Raw genomic sequence first — 20,819 nt, 5'->3', positions numbered from 1 at the left:
TGGCACCTGCAGCTACTACTTTACATTCTATGTAATTGTCATCCCTTATTTTTATTACATTGTATTGTAGCTTTTGCTGTTTGTTTATTCGCTTATGACGTTTCCGTTCTGTTCTTTCCATCATTGTTTTTGCAGGAATAGCATAGTCTGCTGCCAGAGTGCCAGATCCTTACAATGCTGTGTTTACACGGAGCGACAATTCGCCCAATCTAACAATTTCAAAGTAATGATGTGTTTTTTAGCGTTTAGACGGAACAATATATCGTTTGAAAAAAATCGTTATTGCGATCGTTTTAAGCCCATCTCACACACAGGGTGAATCGGTGAAAGACTGTTTACACGAAGCGATCTGCGATTTTTCAGTGAGCGACAAACGATTTGAGAACATGTTGGAAGATCGCAAACTATTTATCGTTTGCTGTGTTTACACAAGCCGATTATGGCTCAAATGCAGTCGTTATCGTGAAAATTCGAATGATAATCGTTCCGTGTAAACGCAGCATAGTCAGTGGAATCGTCATTGCTCTGGATCAAAATGCACAAAACTGGGGTGGATAGAGGCTTGTGTTATTGGTATCATTGTAGTGTAGTGCCATGTGTAGGCTGCATATGCCATCAGTGATCCCCAGGTGAACTACTACTCCTCTCAGGCCTGATGGGCGCAGGAGCTGGAAAGCCACAGGTTGGGTAATACAATGTGGAAATGGTGATGTGTGTGTATAAATATATCTATATCTATCTATATATCTATCTATCTGTCTATATATATATATATATATATATATATATATATAATTATTAATATTCTATTGTTATTGTTGTTACTTTTACCAGAAAGCAATTGTAACCCTTTCCTGACAGGGGTGGTTTTACAACTAATTTCCAGAGCAGCAGAGCTTGCAGTGCTACTGTTTACATAACTCCTATAAAACGTGTGGTGGGAACTGCGTAAACTGCTTAAAGGAGTTATCCAGAATTAGAACAACATAGTTGCTTTTGTCCATAAACAGTGCCATACCTGTCCTCAGTTTGAGAGCTGTATTGCAGCTCAGTTCTGGAATGGAAGTAAATGGAGCCAAGATTTAATACCACATATATCCTGAAGACAGGGGTGGTGCTGTTTTTCTTAATGCGTTATAACTCCATATAAAATATTATTTCCAGCTGTTTTTTATTGCCAACATGGCAATAATTGCCCTGATGGCGGTACAGTGTCTGTGTATAGGGACCTGAAGGCGGTACATGGTCTGTGTATAGGGAGCTGATGGCGGTACAGGGTCTGTGTATAGGGACCTGAAGGCGGTACATGGTCTGTGTATAGGGAGCTGATGTTGGTACAGGGTCTGTGTATAGGGACCTGAAGGCGGTACATGGTCTGTGTATAGGGACCTGAAGGCGGTACATAGTCTGTGTATAGGGAGCTGATGGCGGTACATGGTCTGTGTATAGGGAGCTGATGGCGGTACAGTGTCTGTGTATAGGGACCTGAAGGCGGTACATGGTCTGTGTATAGGGAGCTAATGGTGGTACATGGTCTGTGTATAGGGAGCTGATGGCAGTACAGGGTCTGTGTATAGGGACCTGAAGGCGGTACATGGTCTGTGTATAGGGAGCTGATGTTGGTACAGGGTCTGTGTATAGGGACCTGAAGGCGGTACATAGTCTGTGTATAGGGAGCTGATGGCGGTACATGGTCTGTGTATAGGGAGCTAATGGTGGTACATGGTCTGTGTATAGGGAGCTGATGGCGGTACAGGGTCTGTGTATAGGGACCTGAAGGCGGTACATGGTCTGTGTATAGGGAGCTGATGTTGGTACAGGGTCTGTGTATAGGGACCTGAAGGCGGTACATGGTCTGTGTATAGGGACCTGAAGGCGGTACATAGTCTGTGTATAGGGAGCTGATGGCGGTACATGGTCTGTGTATAGGGAGCTGATGGCGGTACAGTGTCTGTGTATAGGGACCTGAAGGCGGTACATGGTCTGTGTATAGGGAGCTAATGGTGGTACATGGTCTGTGTATAGGGAGCTGATGGCAGTACAGGGTCTGTGTATAGGGACCTGAAGGCGGTACATGGTCTGTGTATAGGGAGCTGATGTTGGTACAGGGTCTGTGTATAGGGACCTGAAGGCGGTACATAGTCTGTGTATAGGGAGCTGATGGCGGTACATGGTCTGTGTATAGGGAGCTAATGGTGGTACATAGTCTGTGTATAGGGAGCTGATGGCGGTACATGGTCTGTGTATAGGGAGCTGATGGCGGTACATGGTCTGTGTATAGGGAGCTGATGGCGGTACAGGGTCTGTGTATAGGGAGCTGATGGAAGTACATGGTCTGTGTATAGGGAGCTCATGGCGGTACAGGGTCTGTGTATAGGGAGCTGATGGCGGTACATGGTCTGTGTATAGGGAGCTCATGGCGGTACAGGGTCTGTGTGTAGGGAGCTGATGGCGGTACAGTGTCTGTGTATAGGGACCTGAAGGCGGTACATGGTCTGTGTATAGGGAGCTAATGGTGGTACATGGTCTGTGTATTGGGAGCTGATGTTGGTACAGGGTCTGTGTATAGGGACCTGAAGGCGGTACATGGTCTGTGTATAGGGAGCTGATGGCGGTACAGGGTCTGTGTATATGAAGCTGATGGCGGTACAGGGTCTGTGTATAGGGAGCTCATGGCGGTACATGGTCTGTGTGTAGGGAGCTGATGGCGGTACATGGTCTGTGTATAGGGAGCTCATGGCGGTACAGGGTCTGTGTATAGGAAGCTGATGGCGGTACAGGGTCTGTGTATAGGGAGCTCATGGCGGTACATGGTCTGTGTATAGGAAGCTGATGGTGGTACAGGGTCTGTGTATAGGGAGCTGATGGCGGTACAGGGTCTGTGTATAGGGAGCTCATGGCGGTACAGGGTCTGTGTATAGGAAGCTGATGGCGGTACATGGTCTGTGTGTAGGGAGCTGATGGCGGTACATGGTCTGTGTATAGGGAGCTCATGGCGGTACAGGGTCTGTGTATAGGAAGCTGATGGCGGTACAGGGTCTGTGTATAGGGAGCTCATGGCGGTACAGGGTCTGTGTGTAGGAAGCTGATGGCGGTACAGGGTCTGTGTATAGGGAGCTCATGGCGGTACAGGGTCAGTCTATAGAGAGCTGATAAAAAGGGAAAATTTGGCAGCATATCTATGACTCTGTTCACACTGCAGGTTGCACGCTGCTAGTGGCTTGAGTACAGACAAAAAAACAAAAAGTGCAGCAGCAACCTGCAGGTGCAAGGGCTTACTGTATATAGTCCTCCCAGCGTACTCACGATAAACACCTGCTCACTTTTTAATATCTACAGAGCAGGTGTTTATGGTATGTACGCTGGGAGGAGTATATACGGTAAGCCCTTGCACCTGCAGGTTGCTGCTGCATTTTTTGTTTTTTTGTCTATAGAGAGCTGATGGCAGTACATGGACTGTATATAGGGGGCTGATGGCGATACAGGGTCAGCTTGTCACTATATTCCCAGATTCATTAGGTTGAAAAGTGAAAGGACACCTAATATCTGGTACGTGCAGTGTGGATCTATATATTCAGATCTGGATAGTGTCCTGTGTGAGTGCGTGCGGTGGTTATATGCAGCATTGCCCTCGTGTAACAGAGCTGGCCAGTCCCATGGACTCAGTTTGCCTGCACTATTTTAGTCGTCCAGAATGCTCATAAACGATTCCTGTATTCAAGGAATGGTCTGGAGGGGTAAGATGGTGTGGGTCCGGGGTATTTTAGGAGATGACACACGTCCAGTCTATAGCCGGCACATGATGCAGTGATGTCATGCTGGACATAAACGCTGTCTAGTGGTCAGCCGAGGAGCCTGGAAACCTGCGCTCTTGTTTTCTGTCTTTCGGCGTCACTTATTTTTATCACGGTGTCTGACTCCAGGCTTCTCCCACGTCTGGCTCTTCTCATTGCTGCCCTCTTATAGCATCCAGACTGCTGGACTTGGGTTCACTTTAGGGAATTCCCTGAATTACAGAGCTATAAAGTCACTGGATGCTGGGGGGTCGGTCTGCACATGGCCTGGGGTCACCCCACCTAGACCGTGCTCTGGGGGGGGGCAACTGAGAATGATGTCAGGCTATTAGGTCAGTGCCGTACCTTTATGGATGAAAGTCACCCGTCTTCAAAGAACTTCTTCACTGTCTGGTTTGCACCGATAGATCAAACACTGAATGGTGAATGACCTCTTCCCTTTCATCTTCTTCAGGCATTATGTAATTGAAGGCTTTTGTTCTTTTCTTTTTTTTTATGCCTTTATAGAAAGGCTAAAACTATGCATGAAATGCATCCTAAGGGCCCTATTCCACGGGACGATTATCGTTCACATAATCGTTATAAACGATGCAAAATACCTGAAATCATTCACCCATTTACATGGAACAATAATCGTTACTTATGATCGATCGTCTTGTCGGTGCTATTGCATTCGTCACTACTGCGAACGACCGAACGACTTCTTATTCAATGCAAACGATTTGCGAACGAGCAACGATAAAAATAGGTCCAGGTCTTATTAAACGATCAACGATTTCTTGTTGGGTCGTTAATTGTTAACTGCTATTAAAACAAACAATTCTCGTTTAGATTCGAACGATTTAACGATAATCTGAACGATAATCGTCCCGTGGAATAGGGCCCTAAGGGTGCCTTCACACAACGGATCCGCAGCAGATTTGATACTGTGTTCAGTTATTTAGATTAAATCTGCTTCGGATCTGCTGCGATATGGTGTATGTGAAGCTACCCTAACACTACAATAACATACTCTGCAGCTTTGATCCCATCTTTAGGTGATTCCAGCAAGTGACTGGGGAGCCACATGTGGCCCAGTCTACCATATAAGCCACATATGTGACTGTATGCTCGGAAACATCTGACATATTATTTAGTTGCAAGCTAATTCACAGCTTTTAGAGAGATGCTTTACAGCAGCTGTATGGACATAAGAAACAAGCTGACTCGGCGTCTATGGGGGAGGTTAGCAGGCATGCTCTGTGACTTATGAAGGGAGGGGACAGAGGCTGAGCACTGATCATCATCACCTAAGAAGTCTATAATAGTACTAAGCTTTCTTATCCCTGTGCATTTTCTACTTTTTCACTTGCTAGGAGTGTTCTGCTGACTTAGCGCTATTCCATCTTGTGGTTTCACTAATAGCACATGATGCATTGAGAGGTTCTTAAGCGATTTACATCTTCTCTTCTCTCCTCCATCTAGAAGCGTTGCACCGTCCCTATGGCAGTGACTCGGAACCTCAAGCACTCAATGACGCCATCCGCTGGAGCTCCAAGGAGAATTTGCTGGGAGCCACAGAGAGCGACCCCAATCTCTTCCTCGCCCTCTATGATTTTGTGGCCAGTGGAGACAACACCCTGAGCATCACCAAAGGTTTGATTCTTTATCCTCTTAATTTTAACCTTTGTCCTGTGTGGTATATATGGCTTCTGTCAGCACTGAACTGAGTCTAGACCTGTGAAACCTCTGGTGTCTGGTAATACATCTTTGGTCCATTTGCTTCAGTTGAACTGATCTGCAAATCCACATCCAATCTGTGGGGATAGATAGATAGAGAGATAGATAGATAGATAGAGATATATATATATATATATATATATATATATATATATATATATATATATATATATATATATATATATATTTTTTTTTTATTTTTTTATTTTATTTTTTTAAATATTGATTAGAGCCAAAAAACACAAAAACTCATTTTAAGAGGCGCTTTAAAGCAGCCCCATGTACATAGGATACAATAGACTGGAATGACCTTATTCACTTCTATAGGAGAGTTTTCTAGTCATGACCTTTGATCTCTGCAGAGGTCACTATAGGGAGGGGGGAGAGGCTGAGCACCGGCCGTCACCTATTATGGTCTGGTCCTGTCTTATCTAAATAGTGGTGTCCCCTATCACTATACACTGCTGGAAAGTAATCTGGACAGAACACAAAGTCTCAGCTTGTTATTAGACTTAGTGTTCAGAATGAAAAATGCATTTCAGTATTTTTACTACGCATAGTAAAATGGAAAAATTTCGCCAGAAATTAACATTTTCTGATGTTACTTTCCCTTTGAGATTCTACTTTATAAATTTTCCTTCCATAGTTAAAGGAACCATCTGCATAATGCCTATATATTGAGTTTCCGTAACAATTTTTTTTCTTATACGTAATTCCTTTTTTGTGTTCTATATTGCAGGAGAGAAGCTGCGTGTGTTGTGCTATAACCAGAATGGGGAATGGTGTGAGGTGCTGTCTAAGAACGGCCAGGGCTGGGTGCCCAGCAATTACATCACCCCTGTCAACAGCCTGGAGAAACACTCCTGGTACCACGGCCCTGTGTCTCGGAGTGCCGCCGAGTATCTTCTCAGCAGTCTTATTAATGGCAGCTTCCTGGTGCGAGAGAGCGAGAGCAGCCCGGGTCAGCTGTCCATTTCCCTGCGTTACGAGGGTCGAGTCTACCACTACCGCATTAACACTGCCTCTGATGGCAAGGTGAGGCCAGCGCCGTCAAGTATTCACAGGGTTTGATATGTTACATTATTGTTTTTTTTTGGTATATTATATCACATCTTCATTCATATCAGTGATCAGCGTTTTGTCTTCCAGGTCTACGTCACCGCAGAGAGCCGTTTCAACACACTGGCTGAACTGGTCCACCATCACTCCACCGTGGCCGATGGCCTTGTCACTATTTTACACTACCCTGCACCTAAGTGCAACAAGCCCACGGTTTATGGAGTCTCCCCCATTCATGATAAGTGGGAGATGGAACGCACAGACATCACCATGAAGCACAAGTTAGGAGGAGGGCAATATGGAGAAGTTTATGTTGGGGTCTGGAAAAAGTATAGCCTCACAGTTGCTGTAAAAACACTTAAGGTAAGAATAACTGTGGCTTTATAAAATAGATATCTATAAGAGAGAGTTCACATGTACACTTGGTTGGCCAACAGCAGTTTCTTCCAACACCAGCCGTACTCATGCATGCTCACTTACCAGCCATACACATGCATGCTCACTTACCAGCCATACACATGCATGCTCACTTACCAGCCATGCTCATGCATGCTCAGTCACCAGCCTTGCTCATGCATGCTCAGTTACCAGCCTTGCTCATGCATGCTCAGTTACCAGCCATACACATGCATGCTCACTTACCAGCCATACACATGCATGCTCACTTACCAGCCATGCTCATGCATGCTCAGTCACCAGCCTTGCTCATGCATGCTCACTTACCAGCCATACACATGCATGCTCACTTACCAGCCATACACATGCATGCTCAGTCACCAGCCATGCTCATGCATGCTCAGTCACCAGCCATGCTCATGCATGCTCAGTCACCAGCCATGCTCATGCATGCTCAGTCACCAGCCATGCTCATGCATGCTCAGTCACCAGCCATGCTCATGCATGCTCAGTCACCAGCCATGCTCATGCATGCTCAGTCACCAGCCATGCTCATGCATGCTCAGTCACCAGCCATGCTCATGCATGCTCAGTCACCAGCCATGCTCATGCATGCTCAGTCACCAGCCATGCTCATGCATGCTCAGTCACCAGCCATGCTCATGCATGCTCAGTCACCAGCCATGCTCATGCATGCTCAGTCACCAGCCATGCTCATGCATGCTCAGTCACCAGCCATGCTCATGCATGCTCAGTCACCAGCAGAGATGAGCGAACCGGGTTCGGGTTCAAGTCGACCCAAACGATCGGCATTTGATTAGCGGGGGCTGCTGAGCTTGGATAAAGCTCTAAGGTTGTCTGGAAAACATGGATACAGCCAATGACTATATCCATGTTTTCCACATAGCCTTAGGGCTATATCCAACTTCAGCAGCCACCGCTAATCAAATGCCGAAAGTTCGGGTTCGGATCGACTCGAGCATGCTCGAGGTTCGCTTATCTCTAGTCACCACCCATACACATGCATGCTCAGTTCAGCCAAACCATGCATACTTATCTGAGAGTATACTTAATCCACCACCATACATACACATAGATGATTCCCAGTCCCACTGAAATACCACGTTCATTATAGTTACAATAGTAGTGGATTCTGTTTTTCCTAATACTAGTCTTCATTCATGTGATGTTCATCCCTTCCAGGAAGACACTATGGAGGTAGAAGAGTTTTTAAAGGAGGCAGCAGTCATGAAAGAGATCAAACATCCCAACCTTGTGCAACTCTTAGGTCAGTAGCAGAAGAGACTTGATTAGAAGGGATGTGTAATGTCTGTCTATAGAATGTGTATGTAAGATGCCCCTCCTAACATTTCCCATCATATCCTGCCAGGTGTCTGCACACTGGAGCCCCCATTTTATATTGTAACAGAATACATGCACTTTGGGAACTTGCTAGACTATCTCCGGGAATGTAACCGGGAGGAAGTGACTGCAGTTGTCCTGCTTTACATGGCCACACAGATCTCCTCCGCCATGGAGTATCTGGAGAGGAAAAACTTCATCCACCGGTGAGCTGCATGCAACTTCTGTCTATGGTGCTGAGAGAGCCGTGCGTGTCACAAGTTGCAGTGATCATATAGCGCCTTTGGCTATTTTCCTTATCATAGGGATCTTGCTGCAAGGAATTGCTTGGTTGGTGAAAATCATGTCGTGAAGGTGGCTGATTTTGGTCTATCTCGTCTTATGACTGGAGACACATACACGGCTCATGCCGGCGCTAAATTTCCTATAAAGTGGACAGCTCCTGAAAGTCTGGCATACAACACGTTCTCCATCAAATCAGATGTCTGGGGTGAGAACTTGTCCTATATTACTTGATATAGATATATAGATATAGATAGAAAGATATGGGTTTTTTTTGTTTTTTTTAAGGGGATATTTACATTTGGCCATGTGGATGAGAAAACAACCAGGCTTTTATAGATATTCTGCACCATTTTATTCTCCATGTAGATCCTGAGAACCGTTGTGAGAATGGAGGGGCTGCAGTGGTGATTTAGCCACCGTAATTTTATGCATGGGATGGGCTGCAGTTCCCTTCACAGCAGGGTGGCAGAGATGCAGATCTGCCGGGGAGAACGGTGATGGGGATGCAGTGCTGTATCCTGGATCCCAGAGGTCAGACCACCACCGATTATAAAGTGATGGTATATCCCAGGAATATGATATCACTTTATAAGATGAGAATAAAGCCCCCAGGGTTGCAGTGCCATGTACTCAGTTCCGTGTGGAGAGACGCAGCTCACACTTGGGCGGCCTGGTTGCCATACAATGCCTAGTGGGTTTCAGGCATGGTTCCTATTCAAAAAAAGGCGTATGCACAGAGCACTGTGATAACCCGATAAATCCATACATTTTTTTTTTTACCATGACCTCTAAATGGCCTATTAAGAGGGGCTCTTGAAAGCTCTCTATGAGCCAAAATAGAGACCCTGTGGTGGACGCTGAGCATCCACCCATTTGTATGACCACCATATGCCTGGCATCAATTACACCAGGGATTAGTGTGGCTGAAAGCGGGTTTCCCCTCCAACAACTGTGACTATTAGCCTCAAAGCTGCTTTTTGTAACCATTGACTAATGGTTAGTGTGTTACTGTAAATTGGGCAGAATATTACATTGTTTTTTTAGTTTGTGGTTCCCCTGTAATCCTGTTCTCTCTTCTTTAGCTTTTGGTGTGCTGCTGTGGGAGATTGCTACCTATGGCATGTCTCCCTACCCTGGCATCGACCTGTCCCAGGTTTATGACTTACTGGAGAAAGGGTATCGCATGGAGCAGCCAGAAGGTTGTCCCCCGAAGGTCTATGAACTAATGAGAGCATGTGAGTACGCTGGTGTTTTCCTTTGTGTCACTATACTACTGGACTACTAAATAATAGGTGCCTGTAATATGTATAAATGTATAACTATGAGGGGAATATTCTGACCTATTGTGCTTTAGATAAGTCAGTATAGTTTTTTGACACTGTTCATAATAAACCAGTATCCTATATGTACATACATTCACATGATGTTTTATTCTATGAAAACTATGTTCTCACTGAGTACTGTTTACTCCCTCAGGCTGGCAGTGGAACCCCGCCGACAGGCCTTCTTTTGCTCAGACGCACCAAGCCTTTGAAACAATGTTTCACGATTCCAATATAAATGAGGGTAAGTTCATGGTCCTAACGTCTTAGAACAGCGCAACCTTTATTGTAAGGTGGTAAAAGGTTGTTCACACCATAGAATGTAGTGACTACACAAAGCGCCACAGAGCCTCACTTGGCAAAGCTAGTTGAGTGTTGCTGTTCCTTTTAAAGAGTTTGTTTGTCAGCTGTCTTGGGCTGCAGAGAAAGTAATAGAAGTATAATTCTATTCTTGATGTTTAGGGTTAGACAGGTAACCAAACGTTACTGTGCAATGACTACACTGGAGCGTAGATCTGTAAACTGGAATGTGTTAAGATTAGAGATGAGCGAACCTGGAGCATGCTCGAGTCGATCCGAACCCGAACTTTCAGCATTTGATTAGCGGTGGCTGCTGAACTTGGATAAAGCCCTAAGGCTCTGTGGAAAACATGGATATAGTCATTGGCTGTATCCATGTTTTCCAGACAACCTTTATCCAACTTTATCCAAGTTCTGCAGCCCCAGCTAATCAAATGCCGAACGATCGGGTTCAGATCGACTCGAACCCGAACCCGGTTTGTTCATCTCTAGTTAAGATGCCATAAGCCTCTTTATAAATGAAGTACTCACACCACGGTTTTGTTAGGTTTAGAAGAAGAATACTTTGTCGTAATTTGTTCATGTTTTGATTCTATGGATCGCATATATGGCTGCTTCTGTTCTCCTTGTATGCTGTCTCATGTGCGCAAATTTTCTACTGATTTGTGGCTCTTGACCATCTGGTCTAGGAACCTGCGTTTTTGCTGTGAACAAAACAAAAAAAGCTAATAAAAATGATCTGATTTAAAAAATAAAGAAGTAGGGCTGGGCGATTAATCGAATTAATTCGATTAATTCGCCCAGAAGGTTAGAATCGATTTGATTTTTTGTGAAAATCGTAAATTCGATTTTCACAAAAAATCATTGCGGGCAGAGAAGCGCGGAGAGTCAGTCGGGCGGGCGGACGGGAGGTGCAGGTGCCGGGCAGGAGATGGAGGGCGGGCAGCACTGCGTGGAGGTGCCGGCCGGCCATGAGGTGCAGGTTACGGCCGGCGGGAAGTGAGGGGGCGGCGCTGCGTGGAGGTGCCGGGCGGGCGGGAAGTGCGGCGAGGTGCCGGGCGGGCGGGAAGTGCGGCGAGGTGCAGGTCGGTCGGCAGTCCCCCAGAGCCGCGACCGACCTTCCCCAGCTGTACACATAGCCCTCCTCCCCTCACCCCGGCCACACATGCAGGTCCCGGTCTCTGCAGGGACTGTAGTGGTGATAGCGTCGCTGCCATTACTGGAGCTGTACAGCAGGATCTTCACCCCTGATCCTGCTGTACAGCTCCAGTAATGGCAGCGACGCTATCACCACTACAGTCCCTGCAGCCTCCTGCAGAGACCGGGACCTGCATGTGTGGCCGGGGTGAGGGGAGGAGGGCTATGTGTACTCCTTTCCCAATCATTCCCAGCTGCCCCAGTCCCCCTCCATCTCCCCCAGTCGCCCTCCATCTCCCCCAGTCGCCCTCCATCACCCCCAGTCGCCCTCCATCACCCCCAGTCGCCCTCCATCACCCCCAGTCGCCCTCCATCACCCCCACTCCTCCTCCATCACCCCCAGTCGCCCTCCGTCACCCCCAGTCGCCCTCCGTCACCCCCAGTCCCCCCCTAGCTGCCCATCTATACCTGTACTACTACACCCCTCATCTGTACCTGTACTACTACTACACCCCTCATCTATACCTGTACTACTACTACACCCCTCATCTATACCTGTACTACTACTACTACTACACCCCATCTATACCTGTACTACTACCACACCCCTCATCTATACCTGTACTACTACCACACCCCTCATCTATACCTGTACTACTACTACACCCCTCATGTATACCTGTACTACTACTACTACTACACCCCATCTATACCTGTACTACTACCACACCCCTCATCTATACCTGTACTACTACCACACCCCTCATCTATACCTGTACTACTACTACACCCCTCATGTATACCTGTACTACTACTACACCCCTCATCTATACCTGTACTACTACACCCCTCATCTATACCTGTACTACTACTACACCCCATCTATACCTGTACTACTACTACACCCCTCATCTGTACCTGTACTACTACTACTACACCCCTCATCTATACCTGTACTACTACACCCCTCATCTATACCTGTACTACTACTGCACCCCTCATCTGTACCTGTACTACTACTACACCCCTCATCTATACCTGTACTACTACACCCCTCATCTATACCTGTACTACTACACCCCTCATCTATACCTGTACTACCACACCCCTCATCTATACCTGTACTACTACTACACCCCTCATCTATACCTGTACTACTACACCCCTCATCTATACCTGTACTACTACACCCCTCATCTGTACCTGTACTACTACTACTACACTCCTCATCTATACCTGTACTACTACTACACCCCTCATCTATACGTGTACTAGTACTACACCCCTCATCTTTACCTGTACTACTACTACACCCCTCATCTGTACCTGTACTACTACACCCCTCATCTGTACCTGTACTACTACTACTACTACTACACTCCTCATCTGTACCACTACTACACCCCTCATCTGTACCTGTACTACTACACCCCTCATCTGTACCTGTACTACTACTACTACTACACTCCTCATCTATACCTGTACTACTACTACACCCCTCATCTATACGTGTACTACTACTACACCCCTCATCTATACCTGTACTACTGCACCCCTCATCTATACCTGTACTACTACTACACCCCTCATCTATACGTGTACTACTACTGCACCCCTCATCTATACGTGTACTACTACTGCACCCCTCATCTTTACCTGTACTACTACTACACCCCTCATCTGTACCTGTACTACTACACCCCTCATCTGTACCTGTACTACTACACCCCTCATCTGTACCTGTACTACTACACCCCTCATCTGTACCTGTACTACTACTACACCCCTCATCTGTACCTGTACTACTACTACACCCCTCATCTGTACCTGTACTACTACACCCCTCATCTTTACCTGTACTACTACTACTACACCCCTTATCCACTATACCTCCACTACTAAACACACAAAGAAGATCTCCTATACCAGTGATTTTCAACCTTTTTTGAGCCGCGGCACACTTTTTATACTTAAAAAATCCCGGGGCACACCACCAACCAAAATGGCACAAAATGACACTAAAACAGTACATATTATACATATAGTTAATAATATAGATTCTAAATGTATTTATACTCACTCAGTGTGAAACCTGGGCCTGTTTTCTTCTCCCCCCTGTGCTTCTCTCCACCATACTTATCCCCCCTGCTTCTCTCCTGTGCTTCTCTCCACCATACTTCTCCCCCCTGCTTCTCTCCTGTGCTTCTCTCCCCCGTGCTTCTCTCCTGTGCTTCTCTCCACCATACTTCTCTCCCCGTGCTTCTCTCCACCATACTTCTCTCCCCCCTGCTTCTCTCCACCAAACTTCTCTCCCCTGTTTCTCCCCCATCCCCATGTTTCTCTCCCCCATTCCCATGTTTCTCTCCCCCATGCTTCTCTCCTGTGCTTCTCTCCCCCGTGCTTCTCTCCTGTGCTTCTCTCCACCATACTTCTCTCCCCCCTGCTTCTCTCCTGTGCTTCTCTCCCCCGTGCTTCTCTCCACCATACTTCTCTCCCCCCTGCTTCTCTCCACCAAACTTCTCTCCCCTGTTTCTCCCCCATTCCAATGTTTCTCTCCCCCATTCCCATGTTTCTCTCCCCCATCCCCATGTTTCTCTCCCCCATTCCCATGTTTCTCTCCCCCCTGCTTCTCTCCCCTGTTTCTCCCCCATCCCCAGGTTTCTCTCCCCCATTGTTTTCTCCTGTTTCACAGGGGCACCATAGTTTGGGGAACTTTCCCTGCGGCACACCCGACCATGTGTCGCGGCACACTAGTGTGCCACGGCACACTGGTTGAAAATCACTGTCCTATACTATATGGGGGCCCAGAATGGCACACAGGGGGCTTGTCTACTACAGGGGAGCACTGTTACAGTGAGAAGCAATACAGTTGTCTCAAATGTCATTAAAATAGTATCTGATGCTGCAAGGACAAAACTATTCTGTTTATTTAGCAAAAAGGAAAAAAAAAATCGAGATTTAAATCGAGAATCGTCCAAAATTTTTAAAAAATCGAGATTTTATTTTTTGGCCATATCGCCCAGCTCTATAAAGAAGTATACTTACCTGGCCCAGTCTGCTGTGTTTGGTTGCTGCTGCAATCCTCTTTCTGGTTCTTGTGACATTTCAAGCGTCAAAAACAGTTTCTGCTCACATAAAACCTCGCAGGAATCAGGATGAAGAGGACCAAAGTAAGGAAGAGGAGAGAAGATCTTCTTTTTTTTTTTTTTTTAACTTTTTCAAAAAGATTTTTCAAAAACAGTGTGCAAAGATAGTCCAGTGTAAAAGAATAAGAGCACAATGTTCGAGAGAAGATCTTGAGACTGGATGAAGCCAAACAGGAGATGTTGGGGGATCAGGGCTGGATATGTTTTTTTTTGTTTTTTAAATTCCTCCCCCCCCCAGCTGTGTTGTAATATGACATACACAACCTGGAGACAGATGTGGTGCTGATTTTGCTAGAAAGTAGCTGTGTTTTTCTAGTCCTGGAGTATCCCTTAGGATTTTCCTGCATAACAAAACAACTTGAATGGGCCTGCGATGCAGTCTAACTACAAGTTAGGGGGCAACGCGTATAGCCGTGCCGGCGAGATGCCAAAAGGGATTTGGCACTTTGTTTTTGGCATCTTTTGATGGTCAAACCTTCCTTGATCGTAATGTGGCGGCAAACCCTAGCTATATGCCAAGAGTTGATGTTTGAGGCTTGGTAAATTTTGCTAAACCAATATAAAGGAGAAACAATAGGGGGGAGTTATCAAACATGGTGTAAAGTGAAACTGGCTCAGTTGCCCCTAGCAACCAATCAGATTCCACTTTTCATTCCTCACAGACTCTTTGAAAAATGAAAGATGGAATCTGATTGGTTACTAGGGGCAACTGAGCCAGTTTCACTTTACACCATGTTTGATAAATCTCCCCCATTGTATCTAAAAGGAATGGTTGGCATCATTTAGTCACAGACTATGTATTAGAACTGCAGGCTTATTCCAGATGTTGCTGTTTCTCCCTTTGCAGAGGTTGCTGAAGAACTTGGACGCACCGCTTCTTCCTCCACATCATCTTATCAGAGTCGACTTCCTCTGCTACCATCTAAGTCCCGTACCCTGAAAAAGAAAGCGGAGAATAAGGAGAACATTGAAGGCACAGGAGATTCATCCGATAACTCAACCTCAAGCACAACGCCAGGTACTAGAGCTACCGATGGAATAGTCTGTGTATAATTTAAGCTTTAAAAAGGAGTTGTCCAGGTTTAGAAAAATATGTCCGCTTTCCTCCAGAAACAGCGCCTCTCCTGTCCTCAGTTTGGGTGTGGGTTTTGCAGCTGGACTGTAATACCACATATTACCTGGGGACATGGGTGGTGCTGTTTTTACAAGAAAGTGGCTGTGCTTTTCAAATCCTGGATAACCCCTTTGACTATAGATACGTTATTGTGTATCTACTGTGATATTATGTAATATAGTACTAGTTTTATTTGCATTTCTCTTATCAGGAGTTCTTCGTGGATCTCCTGTAGCAAGCGGCTCCCCGGCTCTTCCACGCAAACAGAGGGACAAATCTCCAAGCAGCTTACTAGGAGACTCCAAAGAGACAACATTTACACGGGATCGAAAGGGAGGATTCTTCAGCTCTTTCATGAAGAAAAAGAGTGCCCCGCAGCCCCCGAAACGCAGCAGCTCCTTCCGTGAGATGGAGAACCAGCCGCACAAAAGGCCAGAACTAACTGGAGAACTCGCTGCTTTCCAGCCACTTGATGGTCTAGACACTCCTGCTTCTCCAGGCTCTCATAAGTGCTATGGGGGTTCATCTCAACGTGGTTTTGCCGAAGAAGCCATAGGGGGCGTTAGTGGAGGGTGGACTGGAATATCTGGCTTCTTCACACCCCGTCTCATAAAAAAGACATTTGGATTGCGGACAGGAAAAACAGGCAGCACTGAGGATCAGTCTAAACCTTTCCCTAGGTCAAATTCCACATCTTCCATGTCTCCTGTTGTTCCAGAGCAAGACAGGATATCCATGACGCTACCCAGAAACTGCCATCGGACTAAGGTCCAGCTGGACCGCGCTGCCTCACAGCCAGATGAGAATCCACAGGACCTTCCAAGAACTGCATTAGATATAGCACCCCCTCAGCCAAATAGAGATAGAGGAAAGCCTAAAATGCTTCCGCGGACTGGAGGTGGTGAGCGAAATGGTGGTCTGCGTACAGGTTCAGATGAGAGGTCATCACCCAGCAAGCATGTAGGTGGTGCCTCTTCGTCTTTCCCTGCTGCCACTCACAACCACAAAGTGCCAGTTCTCATTTCGCCATCCCCAAGAAATGCATCTGCAGATACTCAGCTGGTTGGCATGGATTCTTTAGGTCACACCTTTAAATTGCTTCAGGAACACGTGTCATCTGCTGGGTCTGAAAAAGACCGCCCTTCTCATCGCCGGATGAAACCTAAATGTGCTCCCCCTCCTCCTCCAAATGTAAGATTCCTGCAACAGCCACCTGCAGAGGAGACCGCCTCACCCACGCCAACACCACCCGTCACTGACAGGGCCTCCAAGCCTTCCCGGCCCATGCTGCCACCTCCACCTCCTGTTACCCATGTAGGAAAGCTTTCCAATGGGGCAGCAGGGGGTGGTAGGGGGGCATTAAGGAAGTCCAAACAGCCTGCAGAGAAGGTTCCTGCAGAAAAAATAAGCAAAGAAGCTCTTTTGCAGTGTGCCGGGATGCTGTCCAGTGCACTGACCGTTCCCCAGCCCAACAGCCAGCTGGTCGACACAGGACACCAGCTTCTGGACTATTGCACTGGATACGTTGACTCCATACCCCAAACACGAAACAAATTTGCCTTTCGCGAGGCTGTCAGCCGGTTAGAGGTCAGCTTGCAGGAGCTGCAGGTGTCTTCCGCAGGTGGTGCGGCAGGAGGTACATCCTCTGCTTCCCAGGGTCCAAACCCTGTACTCAATAACTTACTGTCCTGCGTCCAGGAGATCAGCGATGTGGTGCAGAGGTAGCTAGAGATCAGCTGCATGAAAGGCATTTGTTTCTTGTAATACAAAACACCATAGATCGACTCTCTCCAGTCTGATCCACTGCACAGTGTGGGACAGATGGTAGTGACCTCATCTTTGGAGGAGAACGCGGAAGGGTTTGGCCTCTTGTTGCTAAAGGAAGAATATTATCTATGCTGGTTAAGACCAAAAGTCCAGCAGAACACATTTTAACACTAAAAAAAAAAAAAAACGACAGACTTTTATTTTTTATCATGTTTGCTTTGCTTTATGTCCTTTTACATCTCAGGTTTAACATATATTTCTCCTTTTGGAGTTTGTTTTTTTTTTCTTTTCTCCATGGGTCCAAAATTACAGTTAGGGACGTTAGGACACCCTTTAAGGTCTATTGGCTATCTATCGACTTACTCCTCCTTGGGCCAGAGAAGTCTATGTATAAAGGTGGAGCCCACAGTCCCCATAGAAGAGGTCATATGCCATTCATCTCTAGGTTCAGCAGTGCCCAAGAAATCACCTCTTACCTCATTTGATCTCTGCTGTTAGAGGTTAATTTTCACACCTTTTATATGGCAGGAGCTGAACGGTACCTGTGGTATAAAGCAGCCATGACACTATGGTCTTTGTGCTGAGGTGCAGCCATTTTGGGGCGGATCACAGTTACCCAACTTATGATTTCACTGGGAAACCGTGACGTGGCCACTTTGTCTCCTAGTTACTGGTAGGTGCCATTCCCATGTGTATTAAATACATTTCGGCTGCAAATCCGCTGCTGCCACTGTATGTAACCTACGGGAACACTAATGTTGCCACCGTGTAAGTATATGTCATGAAATCTATCATTTTTAGAGAAATTGTGATTTTTTTTTTTTTATTCTTTGGATATTGAGTTGCCATGACATCTTAGCATGTTTTTCTATGCATTCTCTGACCCACAACGCAATGTGACTGCTTCGGCCACCGTCGGCATTGCACAGCGTCCGTGTTACACTTGGAACACATTTACATGAAACTGATGGATGCCACTTGATTATTGAGTTATAATGATGTTACTTTTTGGTCTTTTTTTCTCCAGATTTTGTACAGAGAATGATCTATTGTAACCTCACTTGGGGTAACGCCCTCTCTTTCTGTAAAGCATAATCTGCAAAATATGTATATTGGAGTTTTGTGATCACAGTTAATGCTGTCTGTATACACATAGTAATGAATGCAATGGTCTGAAATGCTGTTTCTGGGCTGTACTGGAATACGTCATAACTGGAGTCTGAACGCCTGATCAGTGAGTGTTGGTTTGGGATATAGAGGGTGCATTTATATATCCAGTGTCCATGCTTCCAGCAGAAACTGGACGTTTAGGCCTTAGCTGGTGACTACAATGTAAAACACTACAATCATTTCTCTGAATGTACTCACATGACACGGCGGTGATGTTGGCTTCTTATACAAGTGCGGTGTGTAGAAAACATGTCTAGTCCACCGAATACAACTCAAAGACCATTGTATCCACTGGTGGGTGCATTGCACATTGCAAAACTCAAATCTCATGGATGGAAGAAAGTATAATTCTATGAATGTAGAGCAGCAATGTCAGCACAGCTACACTGCAGATGATTTGTGGTTATAAGTGGATGGTGATCATATCAGAAATGGTAAAATGTATTCACATTCCCCCCTCTCCCACCAGGACAAACCTGCAGGGGATTAGCACAGTGAATGCACCTAAGTAACACTAAACCTAGAAAGGGCCGATAACCTACAGGCCAAGATTATATCCTTTTACTATGTTGTTACTTTTTGCGGCATTTTCTGCACGTTCGGGAAACAATGTGGCATAATCTGCTTGTGTGTTCCATTTTTGAGTGGTAAACGGCTGAGGTGCAGAGAGGGGGGAGGCTCCTGCTGCAGCCAGAGATGTGGAGGAAAGGCTTGGATGATCTCCTGGGATGCACATTATATATAGGTCAATCATTGAAGAGAGTAAATTTTCCTCCTCAGTTTTCTCAGTGTGCACTTACTTCTACGGTTTAGTGTTCTTATAAATCTATCATCAGTGCCTTGGCACCTTTCCACACAGCACGTAACGTTTTAGCCGCCTGAATGTAGTATTCTTGATCTTAGCCATGCTGCATGTACTAATAGTGGTCTGCTGTTCTTCCTTTACCCCTCACTGGGTCACTGAGGAGCCCTCACACCCCTTCTCTATGTGTCCACCAGTGCTGTCACTTCTGCACTTAGCAGCATATGTGCATATCATGAATGTCTGCCGCCATATTTCAATGCAAAACCCAGACACTTGGGCCAGTAACCGCCATCCCATGTAATTCTGCACTACAAGCATGCCCCAGTGACTTGTGCGGAGCCCTTATGTGCTGTATGAGATTAGATGAAGCAGCACACTATGGACAGTGTCTATTACTGCAGCTCAGTCCCACTAAACTAAATAGGGCTGAGACACTAAATGGACCAGACTCTGCCACTTAAAGTGAATGTTAACCCTCATATCTGATTCTACCGCATCCTTAATGCTAGACTTATAGGGGTTTAAGAAGCTGAGATATGGGGAGTTGTTTGATAGGATCCTACCATGAGAGAAGAATAACAAGCACCAGCTTTGCTGGGTCTCTGATCCTGGCAGGCATTGAGTCCTATAGCTCAGCTTCCTTCACCCCAGTGAGTAGCATTGTGTATTCTCACATATTGGTTGGGCTCTGATAGACCCAATGTCCTTCCTCTCGATATCTTTCTAAGCTCCTTGTGAGATACTTGCCTGCTAGCTTATATGTCTTCCTTTCCATAAGTCCTTCCTATGGCAAGATGAGTTTATAGAGTCCTCAGGATCACTACCGTAAAGTCCGAAAAGCATTGCAGCAGAACATGCTCTTTGAGAGTTCTCTGGGATTGCCGGTGCAGCACTCCTCCGCCTTGCTCCCTACAATCCACCAGTGTTTTCTTTTCTTTCTTTTTTTTTTTTTTTTTTTTTTTAGTTTTTGTAATATATTTTGTTGGTGTTTTGTTTTTGTTTTTTTGTTTTTTTTATTTAATTCTCACTGTTTTATTTTCTGACTGTGAACAGCTAACAGTGTTAAATGTGACGTGAATGTGACTTTTGAATGGATGCCATGTTATATATAATTTTTTTTGTTATTTTTAAGAAAAACAGCAAAAAAGAGAAAAGGATGTTGCAATATTTTATCGCAAATAAACTTGAAGCCTCTGCTTTTTTGTGTCTTGTTTCTTGAAAGAAAAGTGTTTTATTCGTCATTTTCGCACAACGTCCCTTCATTTCATACCCTTTAAAGGGAATCTGTCAGCTCCTAGGCCCTACCTAAGGTGGTGACAGTGTGCTGTAGCTGGCAGCCCCCCAGTAAGCATGGGGCCTTTTTGGTAATTTTCCGTGCAGCGGATTATGTACAATCTTATGCTTCCTACTGTACTAAAGAGTCACAGAGCAGTTGTTCTTGCC

General features: G+C 45.8%; 1 protein-coding gene across 3 annotated transcripts in view; it reads left to right on the top strand.

Moving 5' to 3' along the window:
* Positions 1–20,561, top strand: part of ABL2 (ABL proto-oncogene 2, non-receptor tyrosine kinase) — a 40,915-nt gene extending 20,354 nt beyond the window's left edge. For all 3 annotated transcript variants that reach the window (XM_069981132.1, XM_069981131.1, XM_069981133.1), the window contains exons 2-11: positions 5,259–5,429; positions 6,253–6,548; positions 6,663–6,935; positions 8,172–8,256; positions 8,359–8,536; positions 8,636–8,820; positions 9,698–9,850; positions 10,092–10,181; positions 15,368–15,538; positions 15,846–20,561. In XM_069981132.1, the coding sequence (XP_069837233.1) occupies positions 5,259–5,429; positions 6,253–6,548; positions 6,663–6,935; positions 8,172–8,256; positions 8,359–8,536; positions 8,636–8,820; positions 9,698–9,850; positions 10,092–10,181; positions 15,368–15,538; positions 15,846–17,359 (3,116 nt within the window). In that variant the 3' untranslated portion in view covers positions 17,360–20,561. The remainder of the gene's footprint in view (positions 1–5,258; positions 5,430–6,252; positions 6,549–6,662; positions 6,936–8,171; positions 8,257–8,358; positions 8,537–8,635; positions 8,821–9,697; positions 9,851–10,091; positions 10,182–15,367; positions 15,539–15,845) is intronic.
* The last annotated feature ends 258 nt before the right edge of the window (positions 20,562–20,819 follow it).

Source organism: Dendropsophus ebraccatus, chromosome 8, assembly GCF_027789765.1.
Source record: "Dendropsophus ebraccatus isolate aDenEbr1 chromosome 8, aDenEbr1.pat, whole genome shotgun sequence".
Classification (NCBI taxonomy): Eukaryota; Metazoa; Chordata; class Amphibia; order Anura; family Hylidae; genus Dendropsophus; species Dendropsophus ebraccatus.
The sequence above is the reverse complement of the archived record's forward strand: the minus strand, read 5'-3'. Positions and strand labels throughout refer to the sequence as shown.